At 66.3% G+C, this 17925-nt stretch overlaps 2 protein-coding genes across 2 annotated transcripts; one reads left to right on the forward strand and one right to left on the reverse strand.

Moving 5' to 3' along the window:
* Positions 1-1592: 1592 nt before the first annotated feature.
* C26H1orf232 (chromosome 26 C1orf232 homolog) lies at positions 1593-11668 on the reverse strand. Its single transcript, XM_089773406.1, has 4 exons — positions 11038-11668; positions 6756-6842; positions 4217-4314; positions 1593-3745 (listed from the first exon to the last, which is right to left on the reverse strand). Exons 1-4 carry the CDS (start codon positions 11173-11175, stop codon positions 3472-3474), a joined length of 597 nt encoding a protein of 198 aa, XP_089629532.1. The 5' UTR covers positions 11176-11668; the 3' UTR covers positions 1593-3471.
* Positions 11669-15601: 3933 nt separating this feature from the next.
* ZNF593 (zinc finger protein 593) lies at positions 15602-17925 on the forward strand. The gene is made up of 3 exons (XM_075908665.2): positions 15602-15848; positions 16607-16669; positions 17383-17925. Exons 1-3 carry the CDS (start codon positions 15652-15654, stop codon positions 17510-17512), a joined length of 390 nt encoding a protein of 129 aa, XP_075764780.1. The 5' UTR covers positions 15602-15651; the 3' UTR covers positions 17513-17925.

The raw sequence follows: 17925 nt of genomic DNA on the forward strand, positions 1-17925 counted from the left end.
ATCCACACTGCCATGGACACTCTTGTGCAAAAGCACATGGCCATGTGGACGCACTCTTACACAAGAACTTTTACACAGAACTGTTGTGCAAAAGAGTTCTTGCGCAAGAAGCCTGCGGTGTAGACGGAGCCTCAGACTCTGTGCGTGCGCGCGGGGAAGGCGCCCAGGGGTGTGTGAATTTCCCAGGCTACGGGGTGGGGGCTCGAGCCGGTTCTGTGCGAGATGGATGAAAAGGAGACCCCTTGAAATTGAGCCCAGCCCTGGCTGCTGCTGGTCCTACCTGGCAGAAGTGTTACACTTGGTGCATGTCACAAAATGTATTCCGCACATGGATGGGACAATGTAGTGGGAACGCTGGTGGCGAGACAGGCTGGCTCCTTCGCAGAGCCAGGGAAAGGGACAGGAGCCAAGATGGAGCCCGAGGCCAAGCCAACGCGACCGTCACCCCAGTCTGCCCTGGCCCCAGGGCTCCCCGCTCCGCACAGCCTTTCTCCCTGGCCAGGGAAGCACAAGCTGGAGGGGAGAGGCCGTGTCCTTGGGCACGTGTGAGCTCTGCAGCCTGGCTCCCCGCGTCTGGGGTGTGTGGGGGAAGGGGCCTGCCCCCATTTCTGCCGGGCCTTGCATGCGCCGAACCCCCGGACAGGCACCGGGGCCTTTCCGTCATGCTCCCCCCACCCCGTCCGCGGTGGCGGATCCGCTGTGGCTGCAGGGAGCGGCGCAGGGCTCTGGGCGGAGACGCGGGAAAGGAACCGAATCCGCCATCAGGCTCCCTGGGCAGCGGAGCAGAGAGCGAGGGAGCTGGGCGGCCGAGGGGCTGGCAGGGGATCGGCTCGCTGCGCGGGTCTCTCTGGGGGTAGCTGCTGGGGGGCGGGGGGGGGGCGCAGGGGGGGGGGGGAGAAGGAGCCTCAGGGTGCCAGTCCCCAGCTGAGTGGGCGGCTCTTGTCTCAGTGCTGAGATGGGCGGGTCTGTGCTGTCCGTGCACGGCCCCGCGGGATCCCCAGGCTGTGCAGCCCCGGGCGCGGTGACTGACGGGGCCCGGGGCCCCTCTGGCTCTGCCAGGCTGCACGGAGCTTCTGTTGAAGCCGTGTTGCCCCATGGAGCAGAGCTGATGGGCGCTGGCCTCGGGGGCCCTGCGGGGCGGACATAGCCACCGCCCCACGGACAGCACAGCCACGAGGACCCTCTGGGCCCGGCCGTCTGGGCTCCCAGGCCGTGTGTGTCACTGGCCTGTGGGGCAGAGCGAGGACCCTCTGGGCCCGGCCGTCTGGGCTCCCAGGCCGTGTGTGTCACTGGCCCGCAGGGCAGAGCGAGGACCCTCTGGGCCCGGCCGTCTGGGCTCCCAGGCCGTGTGTGTCACTGGCCCATGCGGCAGAGCGAGGACCCTCTGGGCCCGGCCGTCTGGGCTCCCAGGCCGTGTGTGTCACTGGCCCGTGGGGCAGAGCGAGGACTGTCTGGGCCCGGCCGTCTGGGCTCCCAGGCCGTGTGTGTCACTGGCCCGCGGGGCAGAGCGAGGACCGTCTGGGCCCGGCCGTCTGGGCGCCCAGGCCGTGTGTGTCACTGGCCCACGGGGCAGAGCGAGGAGCCGTGTGGCCCAGCTGTTCCGATCTGCCCCTGAGGCTGGGATGTGCTGCCAACACCGGGAGAGGCAGGAATCGCAGCGCCTGAGAGCTCCCTAGTGGCAAAGCTGCGGCTGGCCCGGCCCTCGCCAGACTCGGGGCTCCGGAGCGAGGAACGAGGACGGGGTCCAGGCCGTGCCGCACCCGCGGGTGTGAAAAAGGGGCGGAGGGCCAGGCTCACGTCTCTACTTTATACACAGCTACTGCGACAAAGATCCGCGGAAACACGGCAAGTGCCCGTCGATATTCGCAAGCCGAGCAGCAGGAAAGCGCCTCCCTCGCGCACGCTGCAAGTGCCCCGGCCTGTCACAGGGCAGCCCCCGTCGGGGTGCGATCAGGGGTCTGGGCAGCAGAGCCAGGGCCGGCAGGGAAGCCTGGCGGGGCGTGTTCCCTGCGCCTGGGTGACCCAGGCCCACTAGAGTCTGTGGTTCGGTCACTGGGGGTGTGGCACGACCGTCTAACTCCAGCCCGGCTCCAGCAGGAGGGGGAGTGCCTAGCGCCCCTCAGCCGAGCTCTGACCCAGAGGGCACTCCAGGAAGGGCCCGCTCCGTATCCAGCCCAAAGAACCTGCCCGGGAGCCCCGCTGCCATGGATACGTCCGTGGTTACGGAAGCCACCATGGCCAAGCGTTTTAACGCCCCATTAAGCTTTGCGTCCCCATTTTCAGGGTATCCCACCGCACACACCAGTAGGCGGGGGCTGCCTTTCTGAGCAGCGTGCTTTGCTTTCAGCCAAACGGGCCCTGCTGAGTTTTCAAATGAGGCGCAAAGAGACTACGGGGCATCACCCAATTCAAGCCAATAGCAGAGTGGGGCTGAAACTCTGGCATCCCAATTCCCTGCTCTAACCACTAGGCTGTGAGCATGTTGTACAACGTGGGCAGGGAATGCGTAGGCCTGGTGTGACGTAGCTGGGGCTGCCTACTCTAGTGGTCCTAGGCCCACTCTGGTCGGGCGTTCACTGGTCGCTAGGCTTGGGCTGAGTGACCCCTACTGGCCTCTGTCTGTAAGCACGGCCCAGCGGGGCTCACCCTGAGGCCCTCATGTCACCTAGACAATGGCCCAACCGGTTCTCACCCGACCAGGGAAGGGGTTGGAACAAGGGAAGGGTGTGGCTTGGGGAGGGGGGAACATGGAGGAAGCAGACTATCCAGCGTAGGGGGTTCAGGGGCCTGTGACCCCTCCCCCCAAGGCCACGAGGCTGTTGGCCTGTCCTCTCGCGCCTGCATCCGTCCTGTGCTGGGCTGGATCTCGGAGCAGCACCAAACCCGCTCTGCGCTACTGGCTGGCGGGGTCCCCTCTGGCTGCGGACGGGGGTGCAGGGCCGGGGGGTCCCCGACGCGCCCTCACACCCGGGAGCGGCCCCAGACTCTCGCCCTGCCCCCGCACACACAGGGCGCCCGGGGAGCCACGCCCGGAAGGGTTCCCCCGCGCTCTGCTGCCCCGCAGGGAGCTCGCCCGGCCCACGCAAGGAGCCCCGCGCCGGGGACCAGCCGCGTCAGGCGCTTTCCTGCTCCCCGGGGTCCCCCTGAGACAAGCCCCCCCGGGCTCTGCACCGCCCGAGGTGAGGGGAGCAAGGTGCCCGGCAGGCTAACCCTGCAGGGCCCTCCTGCTGCGCCCCGGGGCCGGCTCCCCCCTGCCCAGCCACGTGCTCAGGCCCATGGAGCTTGGAGCCGCGCTGGGGCCCCGTGGGACCAGGGAACAGACACTGAGCAGCCCAGCCCCCGGCCCGGAGGGGGGGTGCTGCAGGTGTTCTGGGGCGAGGGGGCAGCGGCCGGAAGGGTCCATCACCGGGGATCCCCCCCTCGAGCGGGCCAGGGCCTCCTGCTGGGGCCGGCGGGGACGCTTCCTCCGCGCTAGTTACTCTTGGGGGCATTTCTGCTCCGGATCTCCGCCAGCTTGCTGGCCAGGAAGCCCCACTTGAAGGCTCCCTCCTCTGGCTCCCGGAGGTCACTGGAGTAGGGGGGCTCCTCTCCCGGGGGGTCCCCGCTGAGCTGGGCCGCGGGCCCGGGCGGGGCCGTCCTCTGGTCCAGCGCGGAGGCCTGCTGCCAGCGGGCGGCGAACACGTCCCAGAGCCCAGCCGGGGTCTTCTCCGCAGCGGGCGGCTCCGCAGCCTTCGGGGCCAGGGGGCTGGAGGCGAGAGGGGGTGAAGGATCCTGGAGAGGGCTCCGGAGGCGGCGCGCTGCGGGGGAGGGAGCCGGCACCGGCGGGAAGGTTCGGGGAGGGGCCGAGTGGCAGGGAGCCCTGGTGTCCCGCAGGCCGCCGGCGAGCGCACGGGACTGTCCCCGAGTGAGAGTCCCCGACTCCGGGCTTCCCTGCCCCAGCCGCGACTGGCCGGGACTGGCGGGAAGGGTTCGGGGGGCCCCCTGCAGCCCTGTGAGCGATGAGGGGAGCAGCTGGCTGTGGGGTGCGGGGGGCAGGCTGCATGGGGGCACTGGTACGGGGCCAGTGGGGACCCCAGGGACAGGGCTGCGTTTTGGCCTTAGACGAGGACGTCCCTGGCTGGCCACAGAGCCAGGCTCAGCCCCGCGCCGCCCCTCCTCCTGGCCCCAGGCCTGGGGCAGAGTCTCGCCCCACCCCGCCCGCGAGCGCCAGGCTTACTGGTCCGCGCAGGGCTCGGGGCTCAGCAGCTGGTGCTCGTCCTCCCGGCTGAAGAGAGACGACATGGTCCGCCAGCCTCTGGCGCCAGCCCCCTGCACCTGCCGAGCCGAGGGGGAGCCACTGGTCAGTGGCGCTGCCCGGGCCCGGCCGGGCTCACCTGCACCCCAGGAACTTATTTCCTCCGCCGCCGCCGCCTCTCCCCCTACACAACCCCCCCCCCCTGTCACTCAGCATCCCCCCCCGAACGAGCAGCGCGTCTCCCCGCCAGCCAGGCCTCTCCCCCTACACAACCCCCCCCCGTCACTCAGCATCCCCCCCCGAACGAGCAGCGTGTCTCCACGCCAGCCAGGCCTCTCCCCCTACACAACCCCCCCCCCCCCGTCACTCAGCATCCCCCCCCGAACGAGCAGCGTGTCTCCACGCCAGCCAGGCCTCTCCCCCTACACAACCCCCCCCCGTCACTCAGCATCCCCCCCCCCCCGAACGAGCAGCGCGTCTCCACGCCAGCCAGGCCTCTCCCCCTACACAACCCCCCCCCCCGTCACTCAGCATCCCCCCCCCAAACGAGCAGCGTTCCACGCCAGCCAGGCCTCTCCCCCTACACAACCCCCCCCCCCGTCACTCAGCATCCCCCCCCGAACGAGCAGCGTTCCACGCCAGCCAGGCCTCTCCCCCTACACAACCCCCCCCCCGTCACTCAGCATCCCCCCCCGAACGAGCAGCGTTCCACGCCAGCCAGGCCTCTCCCCCTACACAACCCCCCCCCGTCACTCAGCATCCCCCCCCGAACGAGCAGCGTTCCACGCCAGCCAGGCCTCTCCCCCCTGCTCCGCCCGGGCACCACCACGGCCCCTTCTGCTCCGGGTCCCCTTCGAGCGACTCCCTGGCCCTTGTGCGGGGGAGGGCCCGGGGACAAGGCGCCCGCGGGGGGGGGGGATGCCTTAGCCCTTCGTCCTGCTTAGCCTGGATCTAGGCTCGGCAGGGCAGGCACCGTGTGTTTGTACAGCACCTGGCGCCACGGGGCCCGGCTCCAAGGCTGGGCTGCCGGGAGCTAGAATGAGAGCACAGCCCCCCGCCTGCGTGCACCCGGCCCCACACTCACCCTGCCTGTCCCCCATCCACCCGCCCCGGGCACCGGCCTCCGCCGCAGCTAGGAGCCTGTTAGTGCGGGGATGGCCTGGCGCCCGGTTCTGCCCGCAGGGTGGCAAAGGAGGGACGGTCTCAGCTCAGGCCAGGCTGGCTGGGCCCGGGAGGAGGAGGGAAGGTGCAGCCAGCGTGCGGCCCGTCAAGGGTTGAACCCAGCCCAGGGGGAGGGCTGGGGCTGTGGAGGCAGCCGGGGCAGGTAGCAGCCAGCGGGGGCCCAGGGGGCTGGCTAAATAAGGGCTCCTGGAGGGGAGGAAAGTCTCCGAGTCGCTCTCGCTCCAGCTGGGGAGCAGGTGGGACCCGGCTGCCAGGGAAGCTGGGGGCCTCCTGACCCAGAGCCGGGCTGGCGGGGCTGGGGGCTCTGGCCAGGTGGTTCCCAGGCTGTAGGGCCTGACGCAAGGCAGGAGGGGGCACCAGGGTGGGGAGCAGCCATGGCAGGATGCACTTTGCCCCCGGGGCAGGGGCTGGCTGGCGACCTGGCCGTGGGTCACTGAGGCTAGGGGGGCATAGGGGTTGGGGTTCCTTGAGGGGGGGCCTGGGCAGGGCAGTACCCAGAGGGGAGGGGGCCGCGGTCAGGGAGGGACATGGTCCTAGCACAGGTGGCAGAGCAGTGACAGGTGCTGCAGGCGAGGCCCCCCAGAAGGGGGCGCTCCAGGGCCGAGTGCTGCTACTTCCCGAGTGGCCAGCAGGAGGCGCCGTGGCAGAGTCCCGCCGTGGTACACGGGGCCCCGGATGCCCGTAGGCAGCTGGGCACAGGCCCCCAGCTGGAGCGCGATCCCGGCTCGCCGAGGCTCTGCAGGGAGGCAGCCCCCAGGCCGGGGCGCCAGGGCCTCCAGCAGCCAGGCTCAGTGCCCCGGGGGGCCTGGGCAACCAAGCGGCTGCAGATCGGTCTCCCTTCCTCTGCCCTGGCCCCGGGCTTCGCCGCCTGCCTTCGGGGGCCCGTGCACGGCGAGCAGGCTGGCGAGGCCAAACCAGACACGTGCATCACAGACCCTGCGGCGGGGAGCCTGCGGGTAGGCCAGAGGCTGGCGGCTCCTTTAGCAGCCTGGCGGGACCCCCCCAGCGTGTTATTGGGGCTCACTCCTGCCTTCTGCTGCTTGGCCGCTGTCGGCCGCATGGAGTTTCCGCTGTGAAACCCCAGCCGCGAGCAGCCTCGGCCCGTGGGACCCGCCGGGGGGCAAGGTGCCCCGAGACCCCCATGCCCAGACTGCTCTCCTCCCGGCCCCCTTGCCCACAGGGGCTGAGATCACCAGCTGCCCCGCTACCCTCCTTCAGCGGCCCCGAGGGGCGACAGAGGTGGGTAGAGCCCCATGTTCCACCCGCAGAGACTCCGGGCCAGCTGGGCAGGGGCAGGTCCAGGGGCCCGGGGCTGAGAGTCTCCAGTCGCAGGCCTTACCCTGCGTGCCAGCTGGGAGATGGGGTTCGACCCCTCCTCCAGCAGAGCCGGGGCGTCCGTGGTTTCCACCAGCTCGGGGTTCTCCCTCTGGAACAAACTCACCGCATCAGCCGGGGGTGGGAGCGCATGGCGAGGGGGGTGGGAGCACGTGTGGAGGGGGGGTGGGAGCGCATGGCGAGGGGGGTGGGAGCACGTGTGGAGGGGGGGTGGGAGCGCATGGCGAGGGGGTGGTGGGAGCACGTGGGGAGGGGGGTGGAGCACATGGCAAGGGGGGGGGGGTGGGGAGCACGTGGGGAGGGGGGGGGTGGAGCACATGGCGAGGGGGTGGTGGGAGCACCTGGGGGGGGGGGGAGGGGGGGTGGGAGCGCATGGCGAGGGGGTGGTGGGAGCACGTGGCGGGAGCAGACAAGGGTGGGAGCACGTGGGGAGGGGGGGTGGGAGCAGACATGGGTGGGAGCGCGTGGCGGGGGGTGCTGGGAGCATGTGGTGAGGGGTGGCGGGAGCAGACAAGGGTGGGAGCGCGTGGCGGGGGTGGCGGGAGCACGTGACGGGCGGGGGCAGTGGGAGCCTGTGACGCGGGGCGGGAGCTAAAAGCCCTGGCGCCTGGCAATAGTCCCTCGTTTCCCTGCTCAGCTCTGGCGTCGCGCCCCTCCCCGGCCGAGCTCCGCAAGGCGGCGTCCCCAGGGCCGGGGCTGCCCCAGCGCTGCCCGCGAGGTCGCAGGACTCTGCACTGGAGGGCACAAGCCCCATCTCCGCCCCCCACCCTGGGACTCTCCACAGGGCTCTGCCCTGCCTGGCGGGTTGGTGCCGGAGACGCAGCCCGGCCGGGGCACAAACACTGGGCGCCAGGGAGGGGCCGGTGCCCTCAGAGCCGCCAGCGGCGGCAGCAGCGGAGGGAGCAGCAGCAGGTGCCGCGGGGCTGCGGTGGCCGGGAGTTTGGCCGGGCTCTGAACAGTGACTCCGCCATTCTGGGAATCGATGAATAAACCCAACGTGGCTTGGGAGAGGCTGGAGCTGGGCTGGGGCACAGGAACCCAGTGGGGTGGAAGTGGGGCTGGGCGGGGATCCGGGGATGAGGGTACCGGGGGTGGAGCCAGGAGCTGGGCAGGGATCCGGCGGTGCAGGGTATCGGGGGGTGGAAGTGGAGCTGGGTGGGGATCTGGGGGTACAGGGTACTGGGGGTGGAAGTGGGGCTGTGCGGGGATCCGGGGGTGCAGGGTACCAGAGGGGAGGAGCCGGGAGCTGGGCAGGGATCCGGGGGTGCAGGGTACCAGCGGGGAGGAGCCGGGAGCTGGGCAGGGATCCGGGGGTGCAGGGTACCAGCGGGGAGGAGCGGGGAGCTGGGCAGGGATCCGGGGATGCAGGGTACCAGCGGGGTGGAGCCGGGAGCTGGGCAGGGATCCAGGGGTGCAGGGTACCAGCGGGGAGGAGCCGGGAGCTGGGCAGGGATCCGGGGGTGCAGGGTACCAGCGGGGTGGAGCCGGGAGCTGGGCAGGGATCCGGGGGTGCAGGGTACCAGCGGGGAGAAGCCGGGAGCTGGGCAGGGATCCGGGGGTGCAGGGTACCAGCGGAGAGGAGCCGGGAGCTGGGCAGGGATCCGTGGGTGCAGGGTACCAGAGGGGTGGAGTCGGGAGCTGGGCAGGGATCCGGGGGTGCAGGGTACCAGCGGGGAGGAGCCGGGAGCTGGGCAGGGATCCGGGGGTGCAGGGTACCAGCGGGGAGGAGCCGGGAGCTGGGCAGGGATCCGGGGGTGCAGGGTACCAGCGGGGTGGAGTCGGGAGCTGGGCAGGGATCCGGGGGTGCAGGGTACCAGCGGGGAGGAGCCGGGAGCTGGGCAGGGATCCGGGGGTGCAGGGTACCAGCGGGAAGGAGCCGGGAGCTGAGCAGGGATCCGGGGGTGCAGGGTACCAGCGGGAAGGAGCCGGGAGCTGAGCAGGGATCCGGGAGTGCAGGGTACCAGCGGGGAGGAGCCGGGAGCTGAGCAGGGATCCGGGGGTGCAGGGTACCAGCGGGAAGGAGCCGGGAGCTGAGCAGGGATCCGGGGGTGCAGGGTACCAGCGGGGAGGAGCCGGGAGCTGGGCAGGGATCCGGGGGTGCAGGATACCAGCGGGGTGGAGCCGGGAGCTGAGCAGGGATCCGGGGGTGCAGGATACCAGCGGGGTGGAGCCGGGAGCTGGGCAGGGATCCGGGGGTGCAGGGTACCAGCGGGGAGGAGCCGGGAGCTGGGCAGGGATCCGGGGGTGCAGGGTACCAGCGGGGTGGAGTCGGGAGCTGGGCAGGGATCCGGGGGTGCAGGGTACCAGCGGGGAGGAGCCGGGAGCTGGGCAGGGATCCGGGGGTGCAGGGTACCAGCGGGGAGGAGCCGGGAGCTGGGCAGGGATCCGGGGGTGCAGGGTACCAGCGGGGTGGAGCCGGGAGCTGGGCAGGGATCCGGGGGTGCAGGGTACCAGCGGGGTGGAGTCGGGAGCTGGGCAGGGATCCGGGGGTGCAGGGTACCAGCGGGGAGGAGCCGGGAGCTGGGCAGGGATCCGGGGGTGCAGGGTACCAGCGGGGTGGAGCCGGGAGCTGGGCAGGGATCCGGGGGTGCAGGGTACCAGCGGGGAGGAGCCGGGAGCTGGGCAGGGATCCGGGGGTGCAGGGTACCAGCGGGGAGGAGCCGGGAGCTGGGCAGGGATCCGGGGGTGCAGGGTACCAGCGGGGAGGAGTCGGGAGCTGGGCAGGGATCCGGGGGGGCAGGGTACCAGCGGGGTGGAGTCGGGAGCTGGGCAGGGATCCGGGGGTGCAGGGTACCAGCGGGGAGGAGCCGGGAGCTGGGCAGGGATCCGGGGGGGCAGGGTACCAGCGAGGAGGAGCTGGGAGCTGGGCAGGGATCCGGGGGTGCAGGGTACCAGCGGGGAGGAGCCGGGAGCTGGGCAGGGATCCGGGGGTGCAGGGTACCAGCGGGGAGGAGCCGGGAGCTGGGCGGGGATCCGGGGGTGCAGGGTACCAGCGGGGAGGAGCCGGGAGCTGGGCAGGGATCCGGGGGTGCAGGGTACCAGCGGGGAGGAGCCGGGAGCTGGGCAGGGATCCGGGGGTGCAGGGTACCAGCGGGGTGGAGCCGGGAGCTGGGCAGGGATCCGGGGGTGCAGGGTACCAGCGGGGTGGAGCCGGGAGCTGGGCAGGGATCCGGGGGTGCAGGGTACCAGCGGGGAGGAGCCGGGAGCTGGGCAGGGATCCGGGGGTGCAGGGTACCAGCGGGGAGGAACCGGGAGCTGGGCAGGGATCCGGGGGTGCAGGGTACCAGCGGGGAGGAGCCGGGAGCTGGGCAGGGATCCGGAGGTGCAGGGTACCAGCGGGGAGGAGCCGGGAGCTGGGCAGGGATCCGGGGGTGCAGGGTACCAGCGGGGAGGAGCCGGGAGCTGGGCAGGGATCCGGGGGTGCAGGGTACCAGCGGGGAGGAGCCGGGAGCTGGGCAGGGATCCGGGGGTGCAGGGTACCAGCGGGGTGGAGCCGGGAGCTGGGCAGGGATCCGGGGGTGCAGGGTACCAGCGGGGTGGAGCCGGGAGCTGGGCAGGGATCCGGGGGTGCAGGGTACCAGCGGGGAGGAGCCGGGAGCTGAGCAGGGATCCGGGGGTGCAGGATACCAGCGGGGTGGAGCCGGGAGCTGGGCAGGGATCCGGGGGTGCAGGGTACCAGCGGGGAGGAGCCGGGAGCTGGGCAGGGATCCGGGGGTGCAGGGTACCAGCGGGGAGGAGCCGGGAGCTGGGCAGGGATCCGGGGGTGCAGGGTACCAGCGGGGAGGAGCCGGGAGCTGGGCAGGGATCCGGGGGTGCAGGGTACCAGCGGGGAGGAGCCGGGAGCTGGGCAGGGATCCGGGGGTGCAGGGTACCAGCGGGGAGGAGCCGGGAGCTGGGCAGGGATCCGGGGGTGCAGGGTACCAGCGGGATGGAGCCGGGAGCTGAGCAGGGATCCGGGGGTGCAGGGTACCAGCGGGGAGGAGCCGGGAGCTGAGCAGGGATCCGGGGGTGCAGGGTACCAGCGGGGAGGAGCCGGGAGCTGGGCAGGGATCCGGGGGGGCAGGGTACCAGCGGGGAGGAGCTGGGAGCTGGGCAGGGATCCGGGGGGGCAGGGTACCAGCGGGGAGGAGCCGGGAGCTGGGCAGGGATCCGGGGGTGCAGGGTACCAGCGGGGAGGAGCCGGGAGCTGGGCAGGGATCCGGGGGTGCAGGGTACCAGCGGGGTGGAGCTGGGAGCTGGGCAGGGATCCGGGGGTGCAGGGAAGAACTGCCGGGGACCCCCCGTGCCTGCCCCGTAGCCAGTGACAGAGGAAGGGGCCCCTGCTCGGGCCTGCCTACCTCCTCTTGTAACTGCTCCTCCTGCCCCTCCGTGCCCAGACTCTGCAGCACTTTGGCCTTGTAGCCCTTCCAGAGTCCCTGCGTCATGGCGGTGGCGGGAGGCTGGTCCCGCAGCCCAGGGGCAGCTCGGTTCCTGCAGCCGCTGGCTCAGCCCCTGTGCCCCGCGCCGGGGCGGGGGGCCATTCCACGGCACAGCCGCTGCGCCCAGGGCTCTGCCGGCTGTGAGCTGGGCGGGAGGCTGGAAGGGGCCAACCGGCCCCCGGCCCAGGTGAGAGCTGCCCGGGATCTGGTGTCTTCATTAAAATTGCAGCGGCCTCCGGTGACAGGCAGCTCAGGCTACAAAGGGGAACCTGATCCGGGACAGGCCCGAATGGCAGCGGGCTCCGGGCCGGTGGGCCTGAGAAAGGGGCTGCCCCCTGCTCTGCCCCGGGAAAGGCCCCCAGCCCCTCTGACTTGTTCCCTCCTGGGCCCCAGCGACCTTCTCCATCCCTCTGCCAGAGGCCAGCTGGGCCCTTTGGAGCAAGGCTCTGTCCCTCGCCCGCTCTCTGCCCCCGCCCGTCCAGCCTCCGGCCCCCAAGGGTCGGTGCCTGCTCAGCCCCCTCCTCCCGGCGTGGCTCCTCCCAGCGTGGCCGAGCTCTAGCGTTACACCCCATTGTTCGGGGCTGGTAACCGATCCCTCCGAGCGGGACAGTCTCTCAGCAACCCGCTGAAAATAGCATCCGGCCGCTAAATTATTGCTTAGGAGCCGCCAGCTCTGCACGCCCATCCCCTCGCGCCCAGAGTCGAGTTTCCGCCCCGCGACCGAGCTGCCTGGCGCTGGGGCTCTGCACCAGCAAACGGGAGCGGAGATCGCGCCGCGAGGGCGGAGGAGAGTGCGAGGGGCGTGGGCTGTTTGCCGGCCACGCCTGGGCCAAGGGACACCTGGGGTCAGGAGGCCACTGGCGTTCCAGCGTGGAGAGCCCCTGATGGCCAGTATGGGGGTGTCTCGTGTCCTGCCGCCCTGTGTGAGCCGCGCCGTGCTCACGACGGAGGCTGGTCTGCTTGTGCAATGCAGCTCCGGGCACTAGTGATTCCTAGGCAGAGGGGTAATGTGATCGCAGGTGGCCGCTGCGACTGGCAGGTGTATCCCAAATGCCTAGCTCTGGGGTTGCTGCCTCCACGCCAGCCAGACACTCCCCTTAATTGTGCTGGGCACCCCCCGGCTCGGTGCAGCAATCGCCTGGCCCGTGCACCTGGCTGGTCCAGAGGTCACCCGGTGCTCCAGACATGCTCTTCATTTGTGCCATTGACCTGTTGACCCTCCCTCTGCTCGGGCAGGGGCAGCACAGCCCGCTGGGGCGCCAGCTTCTTGGTCGGTATCAGATGCTCCCTGGGCCGCAGACGCAGAGGGCTGCACGCTGGGTTGCAGACGCTGTAGGGGAACTGACGCATCCAATAAACCCTGTTGCCTACGAAAATCAAGGCCCACAACTGCCTTTCTGGGTCGGTTATTTCCTGCCACACGCCTTAAACTCACCAGACAAACCCCAGTGATGACTGGTCAGTAACGGTAGTTCGAATGAGAAAGCCTAATTCAAACTACCTACTCCGTGCCACGTGTAGCCCTGGGCACGGAGTCCGAACTAGCGGGGATTTAAAAATGACGGCGCCCGGCTTCATTTGCAACTTCGATTGACTACATTAACCACCCTAGTTCGAACTAGGGTGGTGGTGTAGACATACCCTTGATTAGCTTTTGCCCTAGGATATGATGTAAATATTCTTCCATGTGAACTCAGATTTCCCACCGCCGCCTTAGAACTGGCCCTCTGCTGGCAGATGTCATTATGAACCAACAGGCCTTCGTAATCAGCAGAAAGCTTTTGGACTGTGTTGTGGCGATGACTTGAACTAAAGGAAGTCGAGAAGCGTAGTCACATGGACATTACATTAGCATATTCACTGCTGAGCTTTGCACACAGTGCGGTTTGGTGGATTACACAGTGATAGGAAATCAAATTGGGGTTCAGATCTTGCAGGCCTTTCACAAACACTCTGTGAGCAGCTATCTTGGCAGGAGTGCCATCTGTTGTAATTGACACAATCTGAGTCACAGATCAAGATCTTCGTTAAACAAAACAGCTTTAACAGAATTAAACAGACTTTCACCTGTCATGAGCCAGTTATGTGGTATAAGGGATGACACATCCTCCACACATTTCTCTGCATAAAAAATAATGGACTTCAAGCGCTACCTGTGTTGTACTTAAAAGTACGGCATGGGATCTTTTCAGGGGGAAAAGGCAAAATGCCACATTTATTAGAAATACACACATATAGCAGTCAACACTTATCATATGCATATGATATATTACACTCACACACACACACCCTCTTGTTGTTGTTACTAATAGTTGCTCCCCCTAACTGCATTAGCCAGGTGAGCTAGGTGGGGGCAGGGTGGAGCCGGGCTTTTGCCAATCTGGATTGATGCTCCCATGTTGACAGGACGAAAACCCGGCGTCCCCCTGCAAGATGCCTTAGAGATGTATAGTGTCTCCCTCTCCTGCAGATCTCCACCAGCTAGTCTTCACATGCAGATGCATCGTCTGTGAGAGTCATCATATGCAGATGCAGTCAGACATCTGTGGCTCCCTCTTCTGTGCTGCCACATTCTCCTTCAAAGCGGGAGCTTCCCAAAGCAGGCCCTTGCTGCTGACTCCCAAGGCCTCCATAGGTCCAGTCTTCTTTCAATGAGCCCACTTCACAGGTCCCATTGTTCTTCTCATTGTTCTTGGATCTGGTTTCCACCCCTCTCCAACCTTTGCAAGTGCCCAGAGATGCTTGGCTTTCATGCCTTATCCATTCACACCTTATTACAGGGCAATCACTTAAGCAAAAGAGGGTACAACATGGCGCCCACGCGGCTCCCGCTCCAGGTGTGCGGAGCATGTGCACTGCTGCCCCCGGGGGCCCGGCACATGCACGGCCCCCGCCTCAGGCACGTGGCCACAAAGAGGTTAGGGACCACTGATTCTACAAGGTTTCTATGTAAAAAGACTTCATACGAAGTTTCTATGGTCTATATGAAAGTTTATAAAAAGACTTAATGCAACAAAGCTAAAGACTTATTACAATGCTAAAAGGACTTGATACAAAGTTAAAATACAAATTTCAACGAGAAAATGATTAATACAGAGATTAATGAGGTGTAGCTAACACCTGTGCCATATCCTCTATACTACAAAATCCATCTGTTGCCATGGGAAATGTTCCCATTTTCAGTTTCTCACACAACCGCTTGAAAATATTTGGTGCCACCATCTCTGTGTGCCTCCAGGCCGTTGTGTCTGAGCGTGGCCTGAAGGTGTTAATAATGTCTTTCTTCTCCACTAAAAGGGTTTCAGGTTTTGCAGTGCTTAATAATCTGGAGCAAAATACAGGACTATGTAGCACTTTAAAGACTAACAAGATGGTTTATTAGGTGATGAGCTTTCGTGGGCCAGACCCACTTCCTCAGATCAAATAGTGGAAGAAAATTGTCACAACCATATATACCAAAGGATACAATTTAAAAAAATGAACACATATGAAAAGGACAAATCACATTTCAGAACAGAAGGGGGATGCAGGGAGGGGGGAAGGAAGGAAGGTAAGTAATAATCTGGGAGAGATAGTTCAGCGGTTTGAGTGCTGGTTTACTAAACCCAGGCTTGTGAGCTCAATCCTTGAGGGAGCATCTAGGGCAAATCTGTCAGGGATGGTGCTTGGTCCTGCTGTGAGAGCAGGGGACTGGACTCAATGATCTCGCAAGGTCCCTCCCAGTTCTATGGGCTAGGTGTATAACAGCCACATTGGGAACAAGTGTCTCTTGTTTGGCCATCCCCCCCCCCCCCCCCCCAGGAGCTCCAGGTGTCTTTCCCTGACCACAAACAGACTTTGCAATAATATTTGTGCTCTGAAACGACACCAAGCGGCCTTGTCTGATCTCCAAGGGGAGCCGGGTGGGGGTCTGTGTCACAGTCCACGGGCTTCCTTCTGGGGGGCCGTTTGACGCCCCCACTTCCCACCACCCGCCGGCTCTCAACCAGTTAAAACAGAGGGGTGGGGCCCATGGGGCTGTGGCTGGGGTGGGCCTGGGGGGCTGCCATTGGCCACGCCCCTTTGCATGGCGGGTGGGTTAATACACAAGGGCCAGAGGTGGGACAACCTTGGTGCCTCCTGCAGTCCCCTCGGGCCGGCCAGGGAGAATGGGGGGCGGGGAGGGGGCGGGCCCCCTGCACCTCCAGGGGATGGTCTCCTCCAGGGGGCCTGCTGAGGGGCGGGGCAGACAGCAGCCAATCAGAGGAGGTTCCCCCATGACAGACAGGACTTAGATAGGCACCTCCCCCAGGAGGGAGGGAAGTTACAGGCGCAAGGACCCAGGGGATCCACTGCAGGGAGCCCAGGGAGGCGTGGCCCAGCCTCGCCCCGCCCCCGCCCCCGCCCCCGCCCTCCCAGCGCTCCGCTCCTCGCAGGCGGGCGCTCGGCGATGAGGTCACAACCGGCGCCGGCCGGAAGCGGAAGTAGGGAGGCGGGCTCGCCATGGCGCCGGGACGCTCGCGCCACACGGGCTCGCACGCGGCGCGCTCCCTGGCCCGCCAGTGGAAAGCGAAGCGGCGGCGCCGGGACCTGGACCAGATCCACGGGGACCTGCGGCCCGAGCGGGCGGCCCGGCTGCTGCGCCAGGAGCCCGACCCCGACCTGCCCGGCAGCGCGCAGCACTACTGCCTGCACTGCGCGTGCGTGGGGGCCCCGCGGGGGCGGGGCTGGGGGGTTCTGGGGGGGACCCCGCGGGGGGGCGGGGCTGAAGGAGACCCCGCGGGGGGCGGGGCTGGGGGGCCTCTGGGGGAGAGCCCGCGGGGGGGGGCGGGGCTCTGGGGGCGCTCTGGGGGGGACCCCGGGGGGGCGGGGTGGGGGGCTCTGGGGGGGGGGGGGATCTCTGGGGGAGACTCCGCGGGGGGATCCTCTGTGGGGGGGCTGGGGGGACCCCGTTGGGGGCGGGGCTGGGGGGGCAGGGGGGCTGCTCCAGCCCATCTGGGCCACCGTGGGTTACCTGGTAACTGGTGAGCATCCCCCCCCCCCCCCGGTCGGTACTTGCCAGTTCACCTTTAGCCTCCCTAGTGAGCCCCTTTCATTAGGACCGGCCTGCGCCGGGCCCCTTCCGATGGAAACGATGTTTGGTCCGGAATGACATTCGGCATCTCGAGCCTTCAGTTCTCCTCAGTCTGAGGCTCTGTCCGCACTTGCCCTTGAGCCACAAAACTTCCCCCTCCCCCGTCCCCCATGAACACCAGAGTTTTGCCCTGGCAAGTGCTCTCCTGCCCAAATGAAACCCACTTGTTCGGGTGGGGGTGCGTGTACTTTGTTGGCAAAAGTACTGATAATGAGCGTTCGCACCCGCTGGCCTAGCGCCACGGCTGTGTCGGCAGTTCCTCACTTGACTCTTGCACGGGAAGGGCAGGATTGTTTTCTGAGGGTTTTTTTTTCTTCCCGACAGGCGATACTTTGTAGATTTGAATAGCATGAAGGAGCATTTCAAATCTAAAGTTCACAAAAGAAGGTAATGTGTGTTCTGTTACGAGGGTGTGTTTTTCTTGGAAACCTGTTAGCATGAGGTAAAATCTGATTTGGGGTTCTTATGAATAAGAAATTCCCCCACACTTTTCCCTTCGAAAAGTTACATGAAAAAAATCTATTTGCCCACCTCTTCTCCCCACCCTACCAGTCTTTGTGGCTTCTCGAGTCAAGTTAATTTAACTTTGCTGGTGGCGGAAATGTCTGTCGAGTCTGGCGGGTGGGGGGGGGGGGAGACGACAAACTACTACCCCCCAGGCCACATCCAGCCAGTCCAACCCTTCAGTCTGGCCCTAAGCTCCCATGGGGGAGCCGGGTTGGAATGGCCTTGTCGGGAGGAGCCAGCCCAACTCCCAGTTCTGGGGTGGGATTTGGACTGGGGGCTGGGCTACACCTGGCTATTTGGGGAGATACCGTCTTCCCCCAGCCTTCCCTACTCTTCATAGAACTTCTGCACCCCAGTGTGTGCCCACCCCTGGTTTAGTCACAGAACCGGTGGTGCCCCAGTGATAACTTTACCGCTGCTGTTTTTCAATCCTGCTGTGAAATTTGAGCACCTGAGGTTTAGTTTGGGTGAACTCCAGCAATGTCATGTGTGGCGTTAACGGGTTTGGGATGGTTCTAAGCGCTCAGCTCGCGGGGAGACCATCACAGATCACAGCCCATGTGCTTCTCTTGGGTTTCTTCCTCTTCTTTTAGGCTGAAGCAGCTGAGTGAGGAGCCTTACACCCAGGAGGAAGCAGAGAGAGCAGCTGGCATGGGCTCCTACATTCCCCCAAAGAAGATAGAAGTACAGACTCAACCACTGGAGGTGGAGGAATCTGGCTAAATGGGGAGGCTTTGAGACTGTCCTCTGGTTAGAAAGTGGCCTTGACTTCACCACTTCACCTTGTGGCAGGTTCTTTTCTGAGTTCGGCAGGTGTCTCCACAAACACCCCTCCACCCTGCCACCAGCATAACTAACTCAGCTGTTCTCGTTAATCCTTCAGCAAGGGGTCGTGCGCTGACCGGTGGAAACCTTGGGCCCCTTGTGTTTGGTAGATAGCTCTTCGGCAGCATGGGCATACAGTGCAGCCAGAGGCCCAGGGAGGAGAGGAGCCCTGTCCTGCTGTGCTAATGAGCTGATGGCTCCAATCTTCTCTCCATGTGCGCTGGTATTTCGAGCAGTGGATGCTGCTCTTGGTTCCGCGCGCGACCCCTGTAATTACTTATCGTAATAAACGGGCGGCAGCTGCTGAATGA

The sequence above is a fragment of the Pelodiscus sinensis genome, chromosome 26 (assembly GCF_052426305.1).
Source record: "Pelodiscus sinensis isolate ZL-2025 chromosome 26, ASM5242630v1, whole genome shotgun sequence".
Classification (NCBI taxonomy): domain Eukaryota; kingdom Metazoa; phylum Chordata; order Testudines; family Trionychidae; genus Pelodiscus; species Pelodiscus sinensis.